This window comes from Plecotus auritus (genome assembly GCF_963455305.1).
Source record: "Plecotus auritus genome assembly, chromosome: 1".
In the NCBI taxonomy this organism is placed as follows: Eukaryota; Metazoa; Chordata; class Mammalia; order Chiroptera; family Vespertilionidae; genus Plecotus; species Plecotus auritus.
In genome coordinates, this window is record NC_137770.1 from 68,272,517 (window position 1) to 68,293,505 (window position 20,989).

A 20,989-nucleotide genomic window follows, 5' to 3' on the forward strand; every position below is an offset into this window, starting at 1 on the left:
CAGCCAGGTTGATGGGGAATCCTGGAGCCAAAGTTGCCCAGTAAAGAAGTCCCGCATCGTACAGCACTAGTATCCTGTAGAGAGCGCCTGGGAAGGCACATGGGCATTTCTTTAATTATTGTCAGCTGAATCCAGTGGCATTGGCAAAGCCACGTCCTGGAAACTCGCTTTGCCAGAGGCAGGAGTGTTGTCAGCTTGACCTTCAGCCCAGGTGCCAGGGGGTGGGTTTTGTTATTTAAATCCAGCCAAGCACCAGGAATGAATATGACTTGGGCTCACCCAAGAATGCACATAATCTCCTTTGTCTTGACTTTTAGTAAAACTTCCTGGTATTTTGCTGTATAAAATAAACACGCTGTATTGGCTCTGGGTCCCTGTCCCTGTCAGAGGACAGAGGTCCCACCCGGCCCCAGCTTTTTCCTTCTATCTCTGTGTCTGTCTCTTTTTCATTTTCTCAATCTCCAGCAGCCCCTACTCAGGAACCGGATCGCTCTCTAGCTGAGCTGGAAGCGGAAAAGAGAGAAATATTCACGCTATCCCACCGCATCTGTGGCCTCAGTACAAACACGGTCGTGCCACAGAGGGGCGGTGGCCGCAGAGGGGCGGTGGCCGCAGAGGGGTGGTGGCGGGGTGCTGGGTCCACTCCACTGTGCTCCTGCAGCACGGGCTCAGGGCAGTCACACACACTGTCTAAACCTTCTCCCTGGAATGACCCTGGTTTCCTGTGTATCCAAACAGGCTCAGGTGAAATTACACCAGCTATCTGCTGAATACTCAGAGTCCATGACAGAAAAGCTATTCCATCACCACCATCTTTTCCTCCCAAGCGCTATGACTTTTCATTCCACTAATCCAGATTAAAAAATTTTTTTCATAGAATCTCAATGACAAGCTTTTAGTTAAAAAATAGAAGTCTATTCTTTTATTTTAATATTTCCAAGGAATCACGCTCATCCCAGGCAGCCTGAACAGTGGCTGTTGAGAGGGACTTGAAAGGGAGGCATTTAGTCCCTGTCACCCAGCATCCAGCACTAAACTCTTTACAGGGTTAGGTCTGGAGTTCTTCATGCTGCTCTTGGCCAATCTGACTGTGATCTTGGTCCAGAAGCCGCCCAGCGATAGCAAGGGTTGAGCCATCCTTAATTCATACCCAGGTGAAACAACTTCCGCAGAAAGGCTGGTCCTCCCCAGTAACCCCTGTAAGAAACGACATGGAAAAGATATTTGCATCAGAAAAGATGGGAGTGACCTCAGTCAGCAGGATGTTGAAAGGAAAGTCAGATAGGTCACAGACATGCTTATCAGCACATAAAGCAAGATTTGTATTGTGAGGTAGAAAGATCCTGTGACTGGGAGGGGACATGCTTCGAGTTCTGGTTTCGACATTGACTTGCTATGTGAGCCTGGACATGCTCACTCAGTTCAGCAAACTTGCATGCTATCTCTACTACAGGCAAACTGCAATCCTCTCTACTTTCATTTGCTTATAAATAAAGCATAGATCCAGGTTTCTCAACCTTAGCCCTACTGACACTATGAACCAGCTATTTCTTCGTTGTGGAGACTGTCCTGTGCATTGTAGGGTGTTTAGCAGCATCCCTGGCCTTTGCTCACAAGAAGCCAGTAGCATCCCCTCCAGCTGTGACAACCAAATATGTCTCCAGATATTGCCAAATGCCCCCTGAGGGGCAAAATTACTCTGGTTGAAAACCACTAGTATAAAAAGAAAACCACTAGTATAGATACCTTGACTTACCTATCTCATAGTAGTTTGTACAGGTCAAATGAGATTTTCATTGTTTGGAACTAAGAAAAAGAATTATTAAATGTTCTTACTCTATTTATGCATTACTATGCCTACTATGCCTACTATGTAGCTGTGTTACCTCATTAATCCCCATCCTCTGAGGTTACTTTCATTTGCAGATAAAAAAGTTAAACAAAGGCCATCAGGAGGGATTGGGGGGATAAGAGATCAATCAAAGGACTTGTATGCATGCATATAAGCATAACCCATGGACACATACAGTAGAGGGGTGAGGGCATGTGCTGGGGGTAAGAACGGCTGGGGAGAGGTCAATGGGGGAAAAAGGAGACATATGTAATACTTTAAACAATAAAGAATTTTTTTTAAAAAGTTAAACACAGAGAGTTTAAACAACTTGCCCTAAGACACACAGCTTGTAAGTGACCAACACAAAAAACTATTTACCAGGATTTACTATTATTATTAATCCAGCAGTGAGAAGAAGCCAGAACATGAAAGAGAGAAGACTTGGTTGCTGCCAATAATGAAGAGAAGAGGCTGTGACCCCGGTGGGTGGTGGATATACTACTCCCTTTCCTCACCCAGGGCAGCCTCTCTCACACCAAGTATGGCTGAGGATCCAGCAACCTTTGCAGGCTGCCATCACCAGACCATGAGAAACAGCACAGTAAGGGGGATCCCAGTGACCAATCCTGGGCTCTGGGTCATGATTTCTCCTGAAGCTGGAGAAAAAACCATCACCCTGCACAAGTGGGTGCGATAGGCTAAAAGACGTGCCTCTCCCCCAGCGATGCACTTACTTTAGCATCATATTCCAGTACAGAAAGGGCATCATGTCGGCCTTCATGAGGTACATGGAAAGTCTCTCTTTACTCTGGTCAAAGGGGAAGGTCTCCAGTGGCTGCAAGTTGTAGTTAAACTCCGCAAGAATCACGCGATTGTAGCTCGTCACAAGTGGACATGACGTGTAGCCATCATACTAAAATTGTAATGAAACTGAGTTGGAAAGTGGCTTTTTTCATGATGTTATATAGATACTTTAGAATTTATTCTTTACTCTGAGCAGTTGCAAATTTTCTTCTTTTTTTTTATACCATGAAAAATGAAGATTGTATAACAAAAAGTAGTACTAAAGGCAACAATTGCAATGGCTATATTAAAGAAACTAATTAAGAAAGTGCCAACATTGTAGGAAAACATTGTTTTCACACAGAATGGAAGATGATAATTGAGACTCTGACTCTTACAAACCTTCTTCACTGGTGCTTCATTCTTCATGATCAGAGAAATTGTTCTGTCAAGGATTCCTGACTGGGCAGCTGTAAGAGAAATGGAAAAGTCAGAAAAATATAAGCATCTAGGTTTTTCACAAAACCTCATTTGCAGATAACTTTAACGTGAACCAGTTAAGAAGGCTCCATTCCCCATCCTACTAAATTTTAACTAGAACATGATTCTTACTATTTGAAGTTCTGGATACCAGAAGGGGTTCTTCAGTTCATCAAAGGCCCACATAAGTGCCTCCACAAGTTTGACACTGACGAGCCAGCTCTCTCTAACAGGAGGACTGGCAATTTCAAACAAAAGGACTATAAGGGAGACAATACCCCAACCCCACCCCCCTCCTCCTAGAGTTCAGTGGGTGTCACTTGATCTGTTTGCTCCGTATCCCCTAGTCATCTGGGATGTCCCTGTGTCCCAGCCTAGATTAATAGCCTAAGTATATCAATTAGGCCAAACAGTGAGCTTTCCTCTGTACTGGACTGCCCTGAGGTTGGACCAGATTAGATAGAAGATGATAGATAGATAGATAGATAGATAGATAGATAGATAGATAGATAGATTATAGATAGACTGGAGGCCCGGTGCACGAAATTTGTGCATGGGGGTGGGGGGTGTCCCTCAGCCCAGCCTGCACCCTCTCACAATCCAGGACTGCTGGCTCCCAACTGCTCGCCTGCCTGCCTTCCTGATTGCCCCTAACCGCTTCTGCCTGCCAGCCTGATCACCCCCTAACCACTCCCCTGCCAGCCTGATTGATGCCTAACTGCCCTCCCCTGCAGGCCTGGTCCCCCCCAACTGCTCTCCCCTGCAGGCCTGGGTCCCCCCCAACTGCCCTTCCCTGCAGGCCCGGTCGCCCCCAACTTCCCTCCTCTGCCGGCCTGGTCATCCCTAACTGCCCTCCCCTTCAGGCTTGATCACCCCCAACTGCCCTCCCTTGCAGGCCTGGTCCCTCCCAACTGCCCTCCCCTGCTGGCCATCTTGTGGTGGCCATCTTGTGTCCACATGGGGGCAGCCATCTTGTGTGTTGGAGTGATAGTCAATTTGCATATTACTCTTTTATTAGATAGGATAGAGGCCTGGTGCATGGGTGGGGGGGTAGCTGGTTTGCCCTGAAGGGTGTCCCGGATCCAGGTGGGGGTTCCCTTGGGGTGTGGGGCAGCCTGGGTGAGGGGCCTGTGGTGGTTTGCAGGCCGGCCATGCCCCCCAGCAACCCAAGCAGAGGCCCTGGTATCTGGGATTTATTTATCTTCTATAATTGAAACTTTGTAGCCTGGAGCAGATCCAAGCCTCCTGCTCGCTCAATGGCCGCAGCCATTTTTGTTGGGATTTATTTATCTTCTATAATTGAAACTTTGTAGCCTTGAGTGGAGGCCTGGGCACACCAGGGTGTGCAGAAAGCTTGGCTTCCTCCGTCACCAGGGGCAACTCAAGCCTCCTGCTCTCTCCAGCTCCATGGCTGCCGCCATTTTTATTGGGATTTATTTATCTTCTATAATTGAAACTTTGTAGCCTTGAGTGGAGGCCTGGGCCTGCCAGGGTGTGCCGAAAGCTTGGCTTCCTCCATTGCCTGGAAAACCCATGCCTCCTGCTCGCTCCGTGGCCACAGCCATCTTGTTTGGGGTTAATTTGCATACTCGCTCCTGATTGGCTGGTGGGCATGGCTTGTGGGTGTAGCAGACTGATGGTTAATTTGCATATTACTCTTTTATTAGATAGTATGATAGATAGCCGTTTTTATTTTTTGGTGGCAAGAATGGGAGACTGCCTTTTTTATTATGAAAATTTTCAAACTCTGTCATCTATCCCATCACACATGCCACTTTTCTTCCTGGAGCATTTTTAGAGCAAACATCATAGCAACTCACCCATAAATATTTCTGTGTATATCTTTGATAGATGAGGTGTTTTGTTTGTTTTTTAACACAAACACAATAACTTGCTTACACCCAAATTTCTAGCAATAATTCTTTAATATTATCTAATCCCAGAATAGTGTTCAGTTTTAAATTGGTGGTTGCCAGATGGGAGGGAGTTTGGGGTGCTGGGCAAAAAAAAAAAAAAAAAAAATGGATTAAGGAGTACAAAATGGCCCTAGCTGGTTTGGCTCAGTGGACAGTATCGGCCTGTGGACCAAAGGATCCCGGGTTCGATTCTGGTCAAGGGCATGCACCTTAGTTGCAGGCTACTCACCAGCCTGGGCCCTGGTCGGGGCTTGTGCAGGAGGCAACCAATCGATGTGTTTCTCTCATATAGATGTTTCTCTCTGTCTTTCCCTCTCTTTTCCACTCTCCCTAAAAATCAATGGAAAAATATCCTTGGGTGAGAATTAACAAAACAAAACCAAATATGCCAGTTATAAAAATAGTCACAGGAATGTACACCATAGGGAATATAGTCAAAAATATTGTAATGACTATATATGGTGTCAGATGGGTATTGGACTTATTGGAGCAATCACTTCATAATGTATATAAATGTATAATCACTATGTTTTACACCTGAAACTAACATAATATTGTATCTCAACTGTAATCAAAAAATGTATTTTTAAAAAGACTGCCCTTTTAAAAATACAAGCAGTTTGTGTCTCTAGAGATGGGAGACTGGATTGACTTCTAAGGAAAGATGGATTATCTACCTATTGTAAAATGCTAATTAAAGTGATTATTTTGCAATCCCCAAAAATCAGGGGTCAGCAAATTTTTCTGTAAAGCAAAATTTTAGACCTTGTGGGCAAAGAGGCAAAACCAAAGCTATTATATAACATGAGAAAACAAAAATCTTTATTAACAAAATTCAAAATGTAAAAAAAAGTATAATAATAACTTCTTGTACTATAAGTCTACTAATGAGAAGAATGGAATTCTTCTTTTCTTAAGAATAGGAGTCAGTGTTCCCTCTCATCAATTGATTATAAATGTTCATCTGTAGAAAACATCTCAGCCAGTGTATGAAATCAAGCAGTAAGCTGCATTTGGCCAGCAGGCTGTGGTTTGCTGATGCCCAAAAGAGCAATGAATTTTTCACTGGAATGAGAGGATCCAAAATATAATAAATAACTCTGCTTAAAAATACTATCTTACTATTAAAAGCCTAGGTGATCCTCACGCTGTCACGCTGTGAAGCCCTCACACCATCACAAGATGGCTGTGGGACTCCTGGACTCGGGGGAGTCGCCCTGTGGGGCTGCCAGACTCTGGGACTCAGGGGAGTAGCCCCGCGGGGCTACGGGACTCTGGGACTCCGTGGGGGAGGGGGAGTCCTGCAGCCCCACGGTGTGGGCCCCGCTGGGCTGCGGGACTCCAGGACTCGGGGGAGTCCCGGGGCGTTGTCCCCACAGGCTAAACATCAGGGCAAAGGACACCACCTCCACCCGGGGGAAATGAGATTCAGCTCCAGTGTCGGGATAAACCTGGGATAGTGGGAGCTGCCCACACTCCACGTCCACCCCCCAGCCTTGATCTGGGGTATGAACACGACAGAAAACCTCCCTGGTCACTGCCTGGTCCCCTACCCTGAGCTTCTCCCCACACAAGAGCAGTGATTTCATTTCCTGACAAGAGCAGTGTCCTCAATTCCTGACAATGTAGCCCAACAGAACGTGGAACCCTGGTAGCCAGGCAGCCACGTTCTAAAACAGCCCCTATCCAGCTCATTTGATAGAGACATTCCCACCAAGGCATGTTCTGCTGTTTGCCGCAGTCCCACCGCTGGCTCCGCACTCAGCCCTGACGCCTCTGGCCCTTTTCATGGGGAACCCAGAGGTAACCCAGGGAGGCCCAGGGCAGTTTTCTTAGAGCCAGGCCACAACTTTCATCCCCCTCACCAGCCCCTAGGGGCTGTGGGACTCCAGGACTCTGGGATTCTGGGACTCAGGGGAGTCCTGCAGCCCCGCAGGGTGCTGGCTTTGATGCTGAGTCCCCACAGTCGCTGTCACAGACTCTGACAGGGGAGAGGAGGGAGCCGGATACCCATACCCAGAACTTGGCAAATAGTGATATTAAAATATTTCTTCTACTTAATTCCCTTTCAATGTACACAAATTTGTGCACATTGCCACTAGTCTATAATAACAAAAGCGTAATATGCTAATTAGACAGGACAGCTAAACAACCTTCCAGACAAAGCCGGGGCTGCGAGGGCCTAGGTCAGCTACTGCAGCTGCAAGGGCTGAGCCCCTTACACTAATTTCATGCATCAAGCCTCTAGTTATATATATAAATACTATTATATACACATATATACATATATCTATATATACATATATATGTAGATATGCATATATCTATATGTACATATAGATATATATGTATACTAGAGGCCCGATGCATGAAATTCCTGCAAGGGTAGGCCTTCCTTCCCCCAGCTGCTGGCACTGGCTTCCCTCTGGCTGCTGGCACCTGAGACCGGGGCTTCCCTCCAGCTACCGGCACCCAGGCTTCCAGCCCCACCCCCCCGCCTAAACCCACCTTGGCCTGGCGCTGCCCACCACCACTCCCCTTCCCCCTCAATTGATCACCCCACCAGTCAGTGGCCTGAGCCTCCCTCTGCAGGGCAATCGTGGGGCAATGGCGGGCCCCCCCCCCCAACCAATCACATCGCACCTGCCTTGTCATAGCGTTGTCATCCAGACGGTTCTGCTGTTCGGCCCTTCGGTCAGTTTGCATATTACCCTTTTATTATTATAGATATACACCAGCTATCTTTGTTGTGAGCAAGATAACATCTCTAAAGATTACATTTCCCTTTTGGAAAACTTTATTCCTCTTTGAGGGCCATGAAGAATTTAGAATCTGTACTGAGAAAACCCGAAGAGGCCCCTGCAGCAGGACATCAAGGCCAACAGAAAAGGAGAGAAGAGGCCAGAGGGTGCCACCTACAGAGAGGCTGGGCCCTTGGACCCAGGAAGCAGTCACACTGTCCAGGTTTAAGGTGCATGTGTGTGGAGGTGTATTGAGTTGGGTTGGCAGGGGGCGCTCCCCTGTATTATAATCCCTTTTTTTACACCCAAGCCTTCAGTTAACTTTTGTTAACTGTCACATGCTGGTCTTGGCTGTGCTGTGTGTAATTCATGGAGAATCCTGGGGCAGAGAAAAGCAGAGGAAGAGGCAGGAGCTATAGGAAAGCCAGACTCAGTGTGGCAAGACAGGGTCTCGCTCACAATAGTATGATGGCCTGGACGGAGGTAAGACACCTGGCTGGTGGCAGGGAATGCCAGGGACAGATTTGTGGGACAAGTGTAAACATTGTTAAGAATTTATGTATTTTCAACACATAAATTCAGCAGCCTTACATTAAGAGAAATGTTAATTCAGAGGACTTGGGGAGGGGCAGAAATGCAGATCCACCTGGGAGATCATGGGAAAGTTAAGACTATTGTTAAGTGGACACCAAAGAGAAGAGCAAATAGACTTTCACGCAAGTGAAATGACAGAAAGAAGAGCGTTTACTGCAGCACAGTTTAAGAATAATATGAGTTGGAAACAATGCAAATACAAGTTGTGTGAACTTGTTAAATAAACCCTGGAGCAACCATACAATAGAATACAGATTGTAAAAAAAAAAAAGCATGTAAAAACAACAGGATGCCCTCCACGCAAACAGGGACATCTGTAATACTTTTAACAATACATACAAATAAATAAATAAATAAATAAATAAATAAATAATAAATAAATAAATAAATAAGTGTGGGGATGCTCTCTACATGGTCAGGGGGAATGTAGAGGCTCAGAAGATGGGGTAGGGGGTGGAAGCAAGACTTCATTTAGAATTTTCATTTAATTGTATTTAATAGTATCTATTTGGAACACAGAATCAGATATATGTTTTTTTGAAGAAAGCCAAAAGTTAGGTAATCTGGGTCTCACATGCAGCACAGTACTTAATATATAAATTCAGCAGCCTTCCATTAAGAGAAATGTAAATTCAAAGTATGGCCCTGAAGTCTACCTATAAATCCCAAGGACAAAGAACCCAGGATGAGACAAATGAACATAATGGACTCCTGAAGTAACACAGTGGGAGGAACACAACCTCCTGTGTGGAGGGTCCTGTGAAACTTTAACCTGAATCCAAATACAAGAAAAAACTAGGCAATTATAAATTATGGCATATTCTATAGATTAACCATCCTGGACTCTTAAAAAATGCCAATGTCATAAAAGTTTAAAAAAAAAATGTTAGAGGGCGTGTTCTAGATTAAAGGGAACCAGAGACATGACAATCAATGTAGTGTGCGGTCCTGGGGAAATCGGGCTCTTCCACGGGATCCAGAGAAAAGCATTCCAAGGACCCATGCATGGGAGATCATGGTGTGACAAGATCTATTCAGTAAGGCTGCCCCTGGATTGCCCCTGAGTTCCCAATGTCCCACCTCCAACCATCTGGCCATGAAAAAAAGTCCAACCCTGTCTTTATCAAGACCCAAACAAAGGCCAGTGTCCAGAGTTTGCATTTCATATTAAAACTTAGTCCTTTGAATCCAGAGAGGTTTGCCTGGGGCTCCAGTTATCTAGTAGACCCTCATGGCTGCACAAGCACACAGGGGGGAGAGAGAAAGAGAGAGAGAGAGAGAGAGAGAGAGAGAGAGAGAGAGAGAGAGAGAGAGAGAGAGAGAAATCTTTGTTCCCCTGGGCTTGAAAGACCAGGAGTTTTTCTAAATAACCAATCAACTTCCCAAGCTTTTGCAAGCTTTTGATGGGTCCACCCCCTGACCAATGCTCCCTTTCCCAGGCCTCTATGGTCAGGCACTTCCCCCTGCGCCATTTTGACTTCTACTGCACATATGCTTACCTCCCAACACCTCCCTCCCAATTCTGTAGGGGGGAGGGGAGTTCATCCTTGTCCAGGTAATACTGTGGAACCCTGGAGTGTGTATGAAGCTGTAGCTTCCTGGTGTAGTAAACAGGCTCAGTATCCAATTCCCTTTGCTTCCCTTCCCTTTATTAACCTCTGCTAACAGTCCTTGACTGGTTCATGCATTTAAGAGAGGACTGGGCCATAGAAACATTATTAGGAAAACTGGAGAAATTCAAACTGGATTGTATATGAGATGATTTTCTAATACAATGTTCCATTTCTTGGATGTGATGATGGTCTTGGGGAGATAGAGGAGAAAGTCCTTTTTCTTAGGAGATGCAAGTTGAATTATTTGAGGGTGAAGTATTATGAAGTCAAAAGTCACTTTCTAATAACTCAGAAAAAAAATGTACATAGAGTGATAAAGCAAATGCCATATAACAATAGCAATAATTAATACCTGAAGAATATATGGTATTCACTGTACTTTCAAATTTTTCATAGGTATGAGATTTTTTAAATAAAATGTTGGGGGGAAATGACTATTAATAGTGGAAAAGAGCCCTAGCCGGTTTGGCTCAGTGGAGCTCAGCCTGTGGATCGAAGGATCCTGGGTTCGATTCTGGAGCCTCAGTTGCAGGCTTCTCCCCGGTCCAGACCCTGGTTTGAGGCACATGCAGGAGGCAACTAGTCTATGTGTTTCTCTCACATTGATGTTTCTCTCTGTCTTTCCCTCTCTCTTCCACTCTCTCTAAAGGTAGGGGAGGCCGGGGGAAGGTCAATGGGGGTAAAAAGGAGACATATGTACTACTATTTGTAATACTTTAAACAATAAAATAAAAATTTTTAAAAAATCAATGGAAAAATACCTTTGGATGAGAATTACAAAACAAAAAAAAAGTGGAAAAGATATTCAGTGGGTTTCCTTGAAAGTCTTTCTTGGGTTGAAGTAGTCAGCGAAAGTAATGCAACATGAGCTGCAGGTGTACAATTCACACAAAACACTGCCATTCCCATCAGCAGGGAGGTCTGTGCTTTACAGCATCCACAGAGGACAGTTCCTGTCTATGGAGGACAGAATGTACAAGGCAATTCTCCCCATCACTGCTAATGCAGAACATCGAGGTGAAGAATTTATTTTCCAGGCGGAGACCTTAATGGTGTACCAATCAGGGCACGCTCCACTGTGTTTGTCTTAACAGGACAATTTTCTGGTCTGCAAGCATTCATTGACTTGCATGTGTTTTCTGGGGAAAGAAATGCTTCTCTAACTTTATTTACGGTGTTTCAGGCAGAAGAAAAATAGCCAACCTGCCTGGTGTCACAGACTGAGAAGGTCAGGGATGAGCATGTGGCACTAGGAGGAGTAACAGAATTCCTGAGAGCTGGAAAAGTGGGGACCTCTCTCTAATGCACTCTCCCCTGAAAACAACCTCTCTTACCTAGAAAAGGCAGAAGAGGTCATGCTACTCTGATACAAAGCCCTCAACACATTCTTTCTTCTTTACACAATCAACATGATTCTGTGTCAGGGAAGTCAAAGTCATTTTCCTCGTTATTAGTGGAATGCTATTTGTGCCAAATTATTGTTTCAGTTACCATGGTGCCTTGGGGTGACATCATTTGAAGGGGGAAGAAACTCTGCACATTATCTTACCTACGGCAGCGGCAGTCTTCGATGTAGGAAGGTTGGTGCAGTCCCCGATCCCAAACACATTTGAGTACTTATTGTGCTGCAGAGTTTCTTTATCCACATCCACCCAGCCAGCAGCATCAACCAAAGGGCTCTTCTTGAGGACATCAGGTGCACTCATTGGTGGTGTAACATGAAGCATTTCGTACTACAAAAAAAGGAGAGCATCCAAATTTGTGTTTTTTCCATATATCTACAGCCCCACAAGCTCTGCCTCCACCTCCCTCACCCATACACTGCTTTGGCTGCACCGAGCATTACACAAGTAGTGCTTATACTAATCTACACCTTCTCCAGGATCTTACAGGCTCCTTTGGAGTCTGGTGATAAAATAACTAATCACGCTCTTGGTTGACATTGTCTCCCCATAGAGTCCACATGATTCCTCTGGCAGCACGCCTGGAGGAATCCAAGATACTGGAGGGAACCTCACTAACATTCTGAAAGAACCATTGATGTTTCTCCTGTCACTGAAACTAAAACAAAGGGCCTAGCACATTTCAGTTGCTCTCTCCCTGACTGTCATCTACTGACTTGTAAAGTCTGGGACTGCAAAGAGGTACTCAGAGTCCTTGAAACTTGTCAAGGCTGTGTTAGGACCTGATAAGTGAGTGGAATTCCCAAATATGGGTCAACCCTCAAAATAAAGGAAGCAGTCAAAACACCAATTTAAAATGAAATAAAGGTTGGTAAGAATATTGCCTGGCAACTTGGAGGAAAGAGGGGTCTGATTCAGTATTGAGTTTACTGAACAGTGTAGAAGGCAGCGTGGATTCCCGCCCTTCCCCACCCCCGCAAATACCTCTGTCAAGATTACCCTTGGCAATGGTGCACTGGCCCCTTTTTGTTTGTTTATGTACTACTAGAGGCCCAGTGCATGAAAATTCATGCACTGGAGGGGGGTCCCTCATCCCGGCCTGCCCCCTCTCACAGTCCAGGAGCCCTCAGGGGTGGGAGGCGACCAGGCGATCAAGGGAAGGCGATGCCCCCATCACACCTCTGCTGCTGCCACTGCCAGCAGCATAAGCCTCGGCCGACCCTGGTTACCTGAGCCTCGGGCCAGCCCTGGGCGGCTGGGGGGCTGAGGGGACTGGGGGACTCCGGAGGCAGGCGCACAGCACAGCCGGGCCCGCCTGGGGGTGGGCCCGGCTGTGCTGCACGCCTGCCACCTTGGCAGGGCTAAGGGGACTGGGCGCTGCCATCTTGTGGCTGTGGGTGCCGCCATCTTTGTGAGGGCATGATGGTCAATTAGCATATTCCCTCTTCATAGATAGGATTCCTCTACTTTTTGTAGTTCATCCTTTTTATTCTTTTAATTGAGTTTTAATAAATTCCATCTAGAAATTCTAAATTGATTCAAATGTTCACAAAACATTTTATTAAGGTGAAAACTTTAGCATATTAAGACAATTCCAACCTTGTGAGAGTTAATAGCCCCTAGTTCCCATAAGGAGGTTCATCAGGACTTGTCAGTCATGGATGACACTAGGAGCCCTGTATTTATTCCCAATTTCAGACAATTATAAGCTGAGTTAACCTCAAGGAAGAAGGAGTGCTGCAAAACACACAGTGCTGCTCTGCAGGGTAATCTTGGGTGGCTTTTTAGGGATGTGGGCCCCTGAGACTGGGTCTGTTAATGAATGTGGAGACTGAACACATCTGAGGGATAATGGAGGGAATGGTCAACAACCATCATCCACCAAATCATTAAGGCCATGTCTGCATTGCAGTGCTTCAGTTAACTACAACCACTTTTTTAAGCTGGCTTAAATCTTATGAATTCCAGATACCTTTCTAGAAGTTCAGTATTTTTACATAATCATTGTAAAGGCATGACTATTTACTTGAACTAATTAATATCCTGTGCAAAAGAAATAGTAGGAGACTGAAATGTTAGACTCAAAACTATAAAAATCCTAGAAGAAAATATAGACAGCAAAATATTGGATATTTCTCGTAGCAATATTTTTTCTTATATTTCCTCAGGCAAGGGAAACAAAAGAAAAAATAAACAACTGGGACTATATCAAACTAAAAAGTTTTTGCACAGCAAAGGAAACCACCAGCAAATTGAAAATACAACCCACTTAATGAGAGAATATATTCATCCACGATACATCTAATAAGGGGTTAATATCCAAAATTTATAAAAAACTTATACAACTCAACACTAAAAAACAAAAAATCTAATTAAACAATTGGCAATGGACCTGAATAGACACTTCTCCAAAGGGGACATGCAGATGGGCAATAGACATATGAAGAGATGCTTAACCTCATGAATCATCAGAGAGATGCAAATTAAAACCACAATGAGATAGCACCTCACACCTGTCAGAATGGCTACTATCAATAAATTAACAAGTGTTTTTTCAGAAAGTGGAGAAAAGGGAACCCTCATGTACTGTTGATGAAAATGCAGATTAGTGCAGCCACTGTGAAAAGCAGTATGTAGTTACCTCAAAAAATTAAAAATGGAATGCCTTATGACCCAGCGATTCCACTTCTGGGAATATATTTGAAGAAACCCAAAACACTAATTTGAAAGAATATATGCACCTCTATGTTCATTGCAGCATTATTTAAAATAGCCAAGATATGGAAGCAATTTAAGTATCCATCAATAGACAAACGGATAAAGAAGATGTGGTACATATATACAATGGAATATTACTCAACCAGAAAAAATGAAACCTTGCCATTTGCTACAACATAGACCTTAAGGATGTTAAGTGAAATAAAGCAGGCAGAGAAAGACAAATACCATATGATTTAACTTGTATGTGGAACCTAAAAAATGAAATAAACAAACAAAACAGAAACTCATAGCTATAGAGACCTGATGATTGCTAGACCGGAGGGTAAGGAGGATGGGTGAAAATGGTGAAGGGATTAAGAGGTACAAATTGAAAGTTATAAAAAGTCACGTGGAGGAAGACAGGGCAGGGTGGGTAGGAAGAGATCAACCAATGAACTTGTATGCATATATGCATAACCCATGGACACAGACAATGGGGTGGTGAGGGCCTGGGGGAGAAGGGAGGATGGGAGCCATCTGGAAGAAGTTAATGGGGGAAAAGGGAGGACCTTTATAAGACTTTCAACAATAAAAATTTTGTTTAAAAAAAGTCACGTGGATATGAAGTGTGGAATAGGGAATATAGTCAATAACCCTATATAATAAAAGGGTAATATGCAAATCGACTGATTAGTGAAACAACCGGTCATTATGACTCACACTGACCACCAGGGGGTAGAGGCTTAATGCAGGGGGCAGAAGCTGGGCTGACCGCTGGTGAGCCAGCCGCGATGGCAGTAGCCTCTCCTGCCTCCGTGGCAGCACTAAGGATGTCTGACTGACAGCTTAGGCCCACACTGTCAGTCAGACATCTCCTGAGGCTCCCAGACTGCGAAAGGACACAGGCCAGGCTGAGGGACCACCACCCCCCCACCCCCCGAGTGCACAAATGTCGTGCACCGGGCCTCTAGTATTGTAATAACTACCTATGGGGTCAGATGGATACTAGACTTACCAAGGAGATCACTTTGAAAATTATATAAAAGTCTAATCACTAGGGTGTACACCTGAAACCAATATAATATTGTATGTCAACTGTAATTGAAGAAAAAATGAATAAGAAAATAATTTCTTTACAAAAAGAAAAGAGTGGTATTGGGTTTGAGAAGATAATCTGACCAGAAATCCTATAATTCAAAAGAGACACAAATATCTTCTTTCTTTACAATCCCTTTAGAAAAACAATAACCATTTATTTATCCAAATCCCTATCTATAAACTCAACTACCCAGAACACAGCTGGTAAACCAAAGTGAAAAAGACCAAATAATGAAATTAAGTTCATGCACTCAAGCTCATATACTTTGCTCAAAACAGTATGCTTTGGGCCCTCACTCCTGACCCATTCACTTTTACTTTACATAAAACTAAACATTTGGCTCTCTCATTTTCTATCCAGTAAAATATTGGAAGTAGCAATTAAAAAGAGCTGAAGACAGAGAGACTTCCAAAGTCACTTACAACTTCTTGACAGCTCCGAAAGAAGAAAAATGGAAAACTACAAAAAGGACACACACAAAATCAGAGTAGTTTGAGATACTTTTGTAAGGTGCTAACTAGTCCTAAAACACCCTAGGAGTGTAACTGTATAAACTACTCATAACTGACCTTGAGCTGGAGCAAATAGATGTAGCCTGGGAATCCTGTGATGCCATAAAGTAAGAAAGTGCTCAAAAATATGATGGGACCGAAACCGGTTTGGCTCAGTGGATAGAGCGTCAGCCTGCAGACTGAAGGGTCCCGGGTTCGATTCCGGTCAAGGGCATGTACCTTGGTTGCGGGCACATCCCCAGTGGGGGGTGTGCAGGAGGCAGCAGATCGATGTTTCTCTCTCATCGATGTTTCTAACTCTCTATCCCTCTCTCTTCCTCTCTGTAAAAAATCAATAAAATATATTTTTTTAAAAAAATATGATGGGGACATGTCACAAGGACATTGGAACCATCTAAAAGAGCTCCTCAAATCTGGGGCAATTTGTGCACCAAAGTAATTAAAGATAATAATGAATTATAAACCATTGGGAGGAAAGTAGGAATTTAGGAGTTCATACTAATAATCTATACTAATAAAAGGGTAATATGCAAATTGGTTGGGACACCCTCACAGTAACGACCAAACAGCAGGTTGCGTGGGACAACCAGGCCATCAAGAGGGTTAGTGAAGGACGACCAAATGACTGAACAGCAGGCTGCATGGGGTGACTGTTAGAGAGTGGGAATTTTTGAGCATGCTTATTACTCCCATTCCAGAGAGGCCATGGACTATGCCCCAGATAGAGCTGTCAGTGCTGACACCAGGCCAGGCCTTGAGATACGGTTTCATGGCCCTTTCCCAGCACGTAGGCCTTCTTTCATAGAACACTGTCAGCTTTCTGAAGAATAGGATGACCCTGTGAATAACATGGTCATCAATGGCATGACTCTTTTGTTGCTTAGAAAAAACTGTTTTGTCTTAAATTGCCTGCTCTGCAAAAACAGGATGTGGTTAATGTGCTTAAAAGTGGTCCTGCACAAAGGGTCGTGGCTGCTCTCTGGATTCCCTGCGTGGAGAAAGGCAGAGCAGCTGCCGGCTGGCTAATAGAGGCTCCCTAAATTTTAATTTGGTCTGGACTCCAGTGCTCATTCACTCGCGTTCGCTCCACAACAGTGACCAGGCCGGCAGGAGGGTTAGTGAGGGACAACCAAATGGCTGAACAGCAGGCTGCATGGGGCGACCAGGCTGGCAGGGGGGCAGTGAGGGGTGACCAGGCTGGCAGAGGGGGGCAGTGAGGGGCAACCAGGCCAGCAGGGGACAGTTGGGGGCGACCAGGCCGGCAGGGGGAGGGGGCAGTTAGAGGCAATCAGGCAGGCAGGCAGGTGAGCAGTTAGGAGCTAGCGGTCCCAGATTGTGAGAGGAATGTCTGACTGCCGGTTTAGGCCTGATCCCCAGGATCGGGCCTAAACCGGCAGTCGGACATCCCCCGAGGGGTCCCGGATTTGAGAGGGTGCAGGCTGGGCTGAGGAGACTCCTCCCACCCCCTCACCCCCATGCACGAATTTCATGCCCCGGGCCTCTAATGAATTAATAAAGAGAGAAAGGAGGGCTTTTGCTGACAGAATGCCAAGAGCCTATTGCTAAAATTAGAGAAAATGCTGGAAAATCATCATTTTGCAACCACTGCAATAGAGATTGGATTAGGCAAAAAAATCACCAATGGATGCTAGATCCAGGGGGAAACTTTAATGAGGAATAGGATGTTTACATGGTCTTAAAATGTCTCCCTACAGACTTATTAGTAGCAAGAGAGAAAAATAATAATAATACAATGGAGAAACTGGTTCATCTTGACTGGCCTAAATGAACATCATCAGGGAGGGACAGTTGAACACAGTGTGCTTTCACCCTAGAACAGGGGTGGGCAAACTTTTTGACTCGAGGGCCACAATGGGTTCTTAAACTGGACCGGAGGGCCGGAACAAAAGCATGGATGGAGTGTTTGTGTAAACTAATATAAATTCAAAGTAAAGGAGTGGAGGGGAGAGCAAGAGAACCGGATAGAACAGCCGGATCCGGCCCACGGGCCATAGTTTGCCCAAGGCTGCCCTAGAAGGACACATCACTTAAGCAGCATTTCAGTCTAAAACTCATAGCCTGGCCCTGGCCAGTGTGTTCAGTGGTTAGAGCATCAGCCTAAGTACCCAAGTGTCACGGGTTTGAATCCCAGTCAAAGGCAAGTACCTGGGTTGCGGTTTGCTCCCCACTTCCAGTTGGGGTGCATGTGTGAAGCAATCAGTCAATGTTCCTCTCTCTCTCCCTTCCCCCCATCCCTCCCTCCCTTCTTTTCTCCCACTCTCTCTGAAAAGCAATGAGAAAAAATATCCTCAAGTGAGGATTAACAAAAAATAATAATAAAAAAATAATAATAAAGTAAAATAAAAATCATAGCCTGAAATGAATCACAAGAAAACACAAACCAAAAATGAAGACCATTCTATTAAAAAAATTAAAGTGTGGGAGGGGGGCTGTATTATTCCAAAATGCCAGTGTCACAGGAAATGTTCCAGATTCAAGGAGACTAAAGAGACACCACAATTAAATGAAATACCTGACTGTAAACTGGATTCTGTCCTAGAGGGGGGAAGTACTGAAAATGCTATTGAAAACAAAACTGGAGTACCAATGATAGATTAAAATATTGTATCCATGCTAAATATGCTGAGTTGATAGCTGTACTGTGGTTATGTACGAGACTACCCCTATGTCTTAGGAAATTTACAGTGTAAAGTTTTGATGCTTAAAAGACTAATCTTTGATTTCCTTCAAAATTCATTTTCATGGAACCTTTCTTGCCTCTAAAAATGCTGAGTGAATAAAATATGCCTGTGCACTGTTTTCTCACTGCTAACAGTTCTTGCCAGAATGACAAACAAATGATTCTTCCATGCATGCTTCTCCAGCCGCCTTTTCATTTTATTTTTACTCCTCACCTTCTGCTACAAAAGTGCTGCTATTCCCACTCACAGAATAAACTGAGACTCAGAGAAACCAAGGCCATGTACAAAGGCTAGACCTTCCCAAGCAGGGTGTATCTCCACCAGATCTTTCAAAGGGCTTTAAGTGCTTCCTTTCATGCACAGGTGAAAGATGTTTTAAGACAGCCTCTTGAGAGGTGAGAGACGTCCCTGTCATTCTTGAACTAACCACAATCAGGGCTGTTTCTCCCATTCTATAAACTCCATCAATCACTAGATCCTGCATGTAAGGAAGCCCTTCCAGAACGCTAGGCTGTAACTGAAGTTGTGAAATATTTGACTGCTTCAAGTGGCTCAGTGCCAAGAAAAGCAGAGACATAAAACAGGATAAAAATCTACTTGGTACCAGTAGATAAACCCTCCTCCCTCCCATGAACACAGCCTCCTACCTCTTTCTCTTCCTCACCCATGTTGGTCCACCCTCCTCCATCATTATCCTAAGATGCTCATTGTAACCAGCCTCCCCCAGTGCACAATGGTGATGGACAGGGAAGTAGGAGCCACAATGTCGCCTGCATCCACAACACTGTTCACCTGACAGCTTAGCCTCGCCACTCACAGGAATCACTTGGGTCTCTCCAGGTTTGTCCACGTTCTCAAACACAGCCTCTTGTTTATCGGCTCGGACTTCAATGAGATTCTGCTTGTAGTTCACAGTGAGGTTCCGTTCCTTGATAATCTCCAGCAGGACATCTGCATACTTCTTAACCCCAAAAATCGATCCAAGAGAAGTGTTGAAAATGATATTGGCCTTGGATCGCTTCCCTGTCTGAGAAAAAGGAAAGAATAGAAACAACCAACACCAAGGCATTACTCCAGCCACCTTTTGTTTTTCAACTGAGACAAGAATTAAACCCTTCAGAAGAGACCTCGCCAGCTTTCTCCATCCCTTTGCCCGGTGGGGTGAGGTGTGGACCAATCTGCTGCCTCCCTCTTATTTTCTGTCAGCAACACAGCAACTAAGTGCACACCTAAATCAAGAAGTGGGCACTGTTCAATCGAAGGCCAGAGGCGAGATTTCTTCTAGGTAAACACAGAGCTGATTGTTTACTCATATACCCATTTGCTCATTCACTCAGTATAGATGTCATGAGGTCCTAGAGCTGGCCAGTCTGTTCTCGGCACTGAGGGATGGCAGTGAATGAGACGAAGGCATGTCCCCTTGGCTCCCACACTACAGTGCTGCTCAGGTTTCAGAGAGGCTAGTATTCTCCCCAACACCTACAATCTCAGAAACTTCTCTCAGACCACCCAAGAGTTGGGAGGTGAGTTAAACAAAGAGAATTTCCAGGAGGGAAGGAACAGCTAGTCTCTTCTGTCCAGCACCTTGTAGGATTTGCTCACTTGGATCACACTATTTAGAAGAAGTTATATGAGTAAGAACCTCAAATTGCCAACTCGGAATTCTCATAACCCCGAAAAGTCTTTCTTAGACACAGAAATGATGACTTAATTCCCCACCCACGGCGTTGGTGCTGGTCTCCATGACTCAGGTGAAGCCTTCCCGTGCTGGGTCCCCAGTGCATTCAACCCCTCCCCCCTCCCTTCTCCTCACCTGTCCCTTTACAGAACCACAGGCTGCTCTGAACCTGCACCGTCTCAAGTGGGACCACACTTTAGTAAACCTAGTGTGACACCCTGCAGAGGGGAGGAGGGCAAGGGCAGCTCCCCCAGCTTCACACCACGTGTTCTTGGGCTACGGACGCCTGCTCCCACACAGAGTGTGTGAGCAATGTCTCTAAAGAGCATCTTAGGGGAAAGAGACAAATCTTTCCACTAAGGTTTGAATTTCTACATGAACATTATTTTTTTTCCTTCAGAACTGGCATTTTTCCTATTATACTTCCAAAAATGTATATCAAGAGCCAGAAAATATTCATAACTTTAAACTTGAGCTGAGGATATTATTATGAATAAAAATGAACAATGTGCAACTAATTATCTAACTATATGGAAATATTTAAGCAATCTCTAACTTATCTCCCAATAGACTTTTATATACACATTAAAAGATATGTTACAGCCCGGCTGGCGTGGCTCAATGGTTGAGCATTGATATATGAACCAGGAGATCATGGTTTGATTCCCAGTCAGGTCACATGCCCAGTTTCAGGCTCAATCCCCAGTGTGGGGTATGCAGGAAGCAGCCAATCAATGATTCATTCTCATCATTAATGTTTCTATTTCTCTATCTCCCTCTTTCTTCCTCTCTGAAATCAATTAAAAAAATATTTTTTAAAAGTATGTTACAAAGACTATTTAATAATTATGTTTAAAAAACATGCATAAGAAAAAAATGGAAGGTCATGTCAAATTGATGATACCAGCTGTATTAAAATAATTGGATTATGATT

General features: G+C 44.5%; 1 protein-coding gene across 2 annotated transcripts in view; it reads right to left on the reverse strand.

Moving 5' to 3' along the window:
* Positions 1-885: 885 nt before the first annotated feature.
* Positions 886-20,989, reverse strand: part of SQOR (sulfide quinone oxidoreductase) — a 55,542-nt gene continuing 35,438 nt past the window's right edge. Inside the window, exons 6-10 of one of the 2 annotated variants that reach the window (XM_080662579.1) lie at positions 19,195-19,404; positions 11,511-11,694; positions 3,020-3,087; positions 2,569-2,747; positions 886-1,197 (exon numbers count right to left, since the gene is read on the reverse strand). In XM_080662579.1, the coding sequence (XP_080518705.1) occupies positions 1,140-1,197; positions 2,569-2,747; positions 3,020-3,087; positions 11,511-11,694; positions 19,195-19,404 (699 nt within the window). In that variant the 3' untranslated portion in view covers positions 886-1,139. The remainder of the gene's footprint in view (positions 1,198-2,568; positions 2,748-3,019; positions 3,088-11,510; positions 11,695-19,194; positions 19,405-20,989) is intronic. The other variant, XM_080662580.1, reaches the window with a different exon arrangement.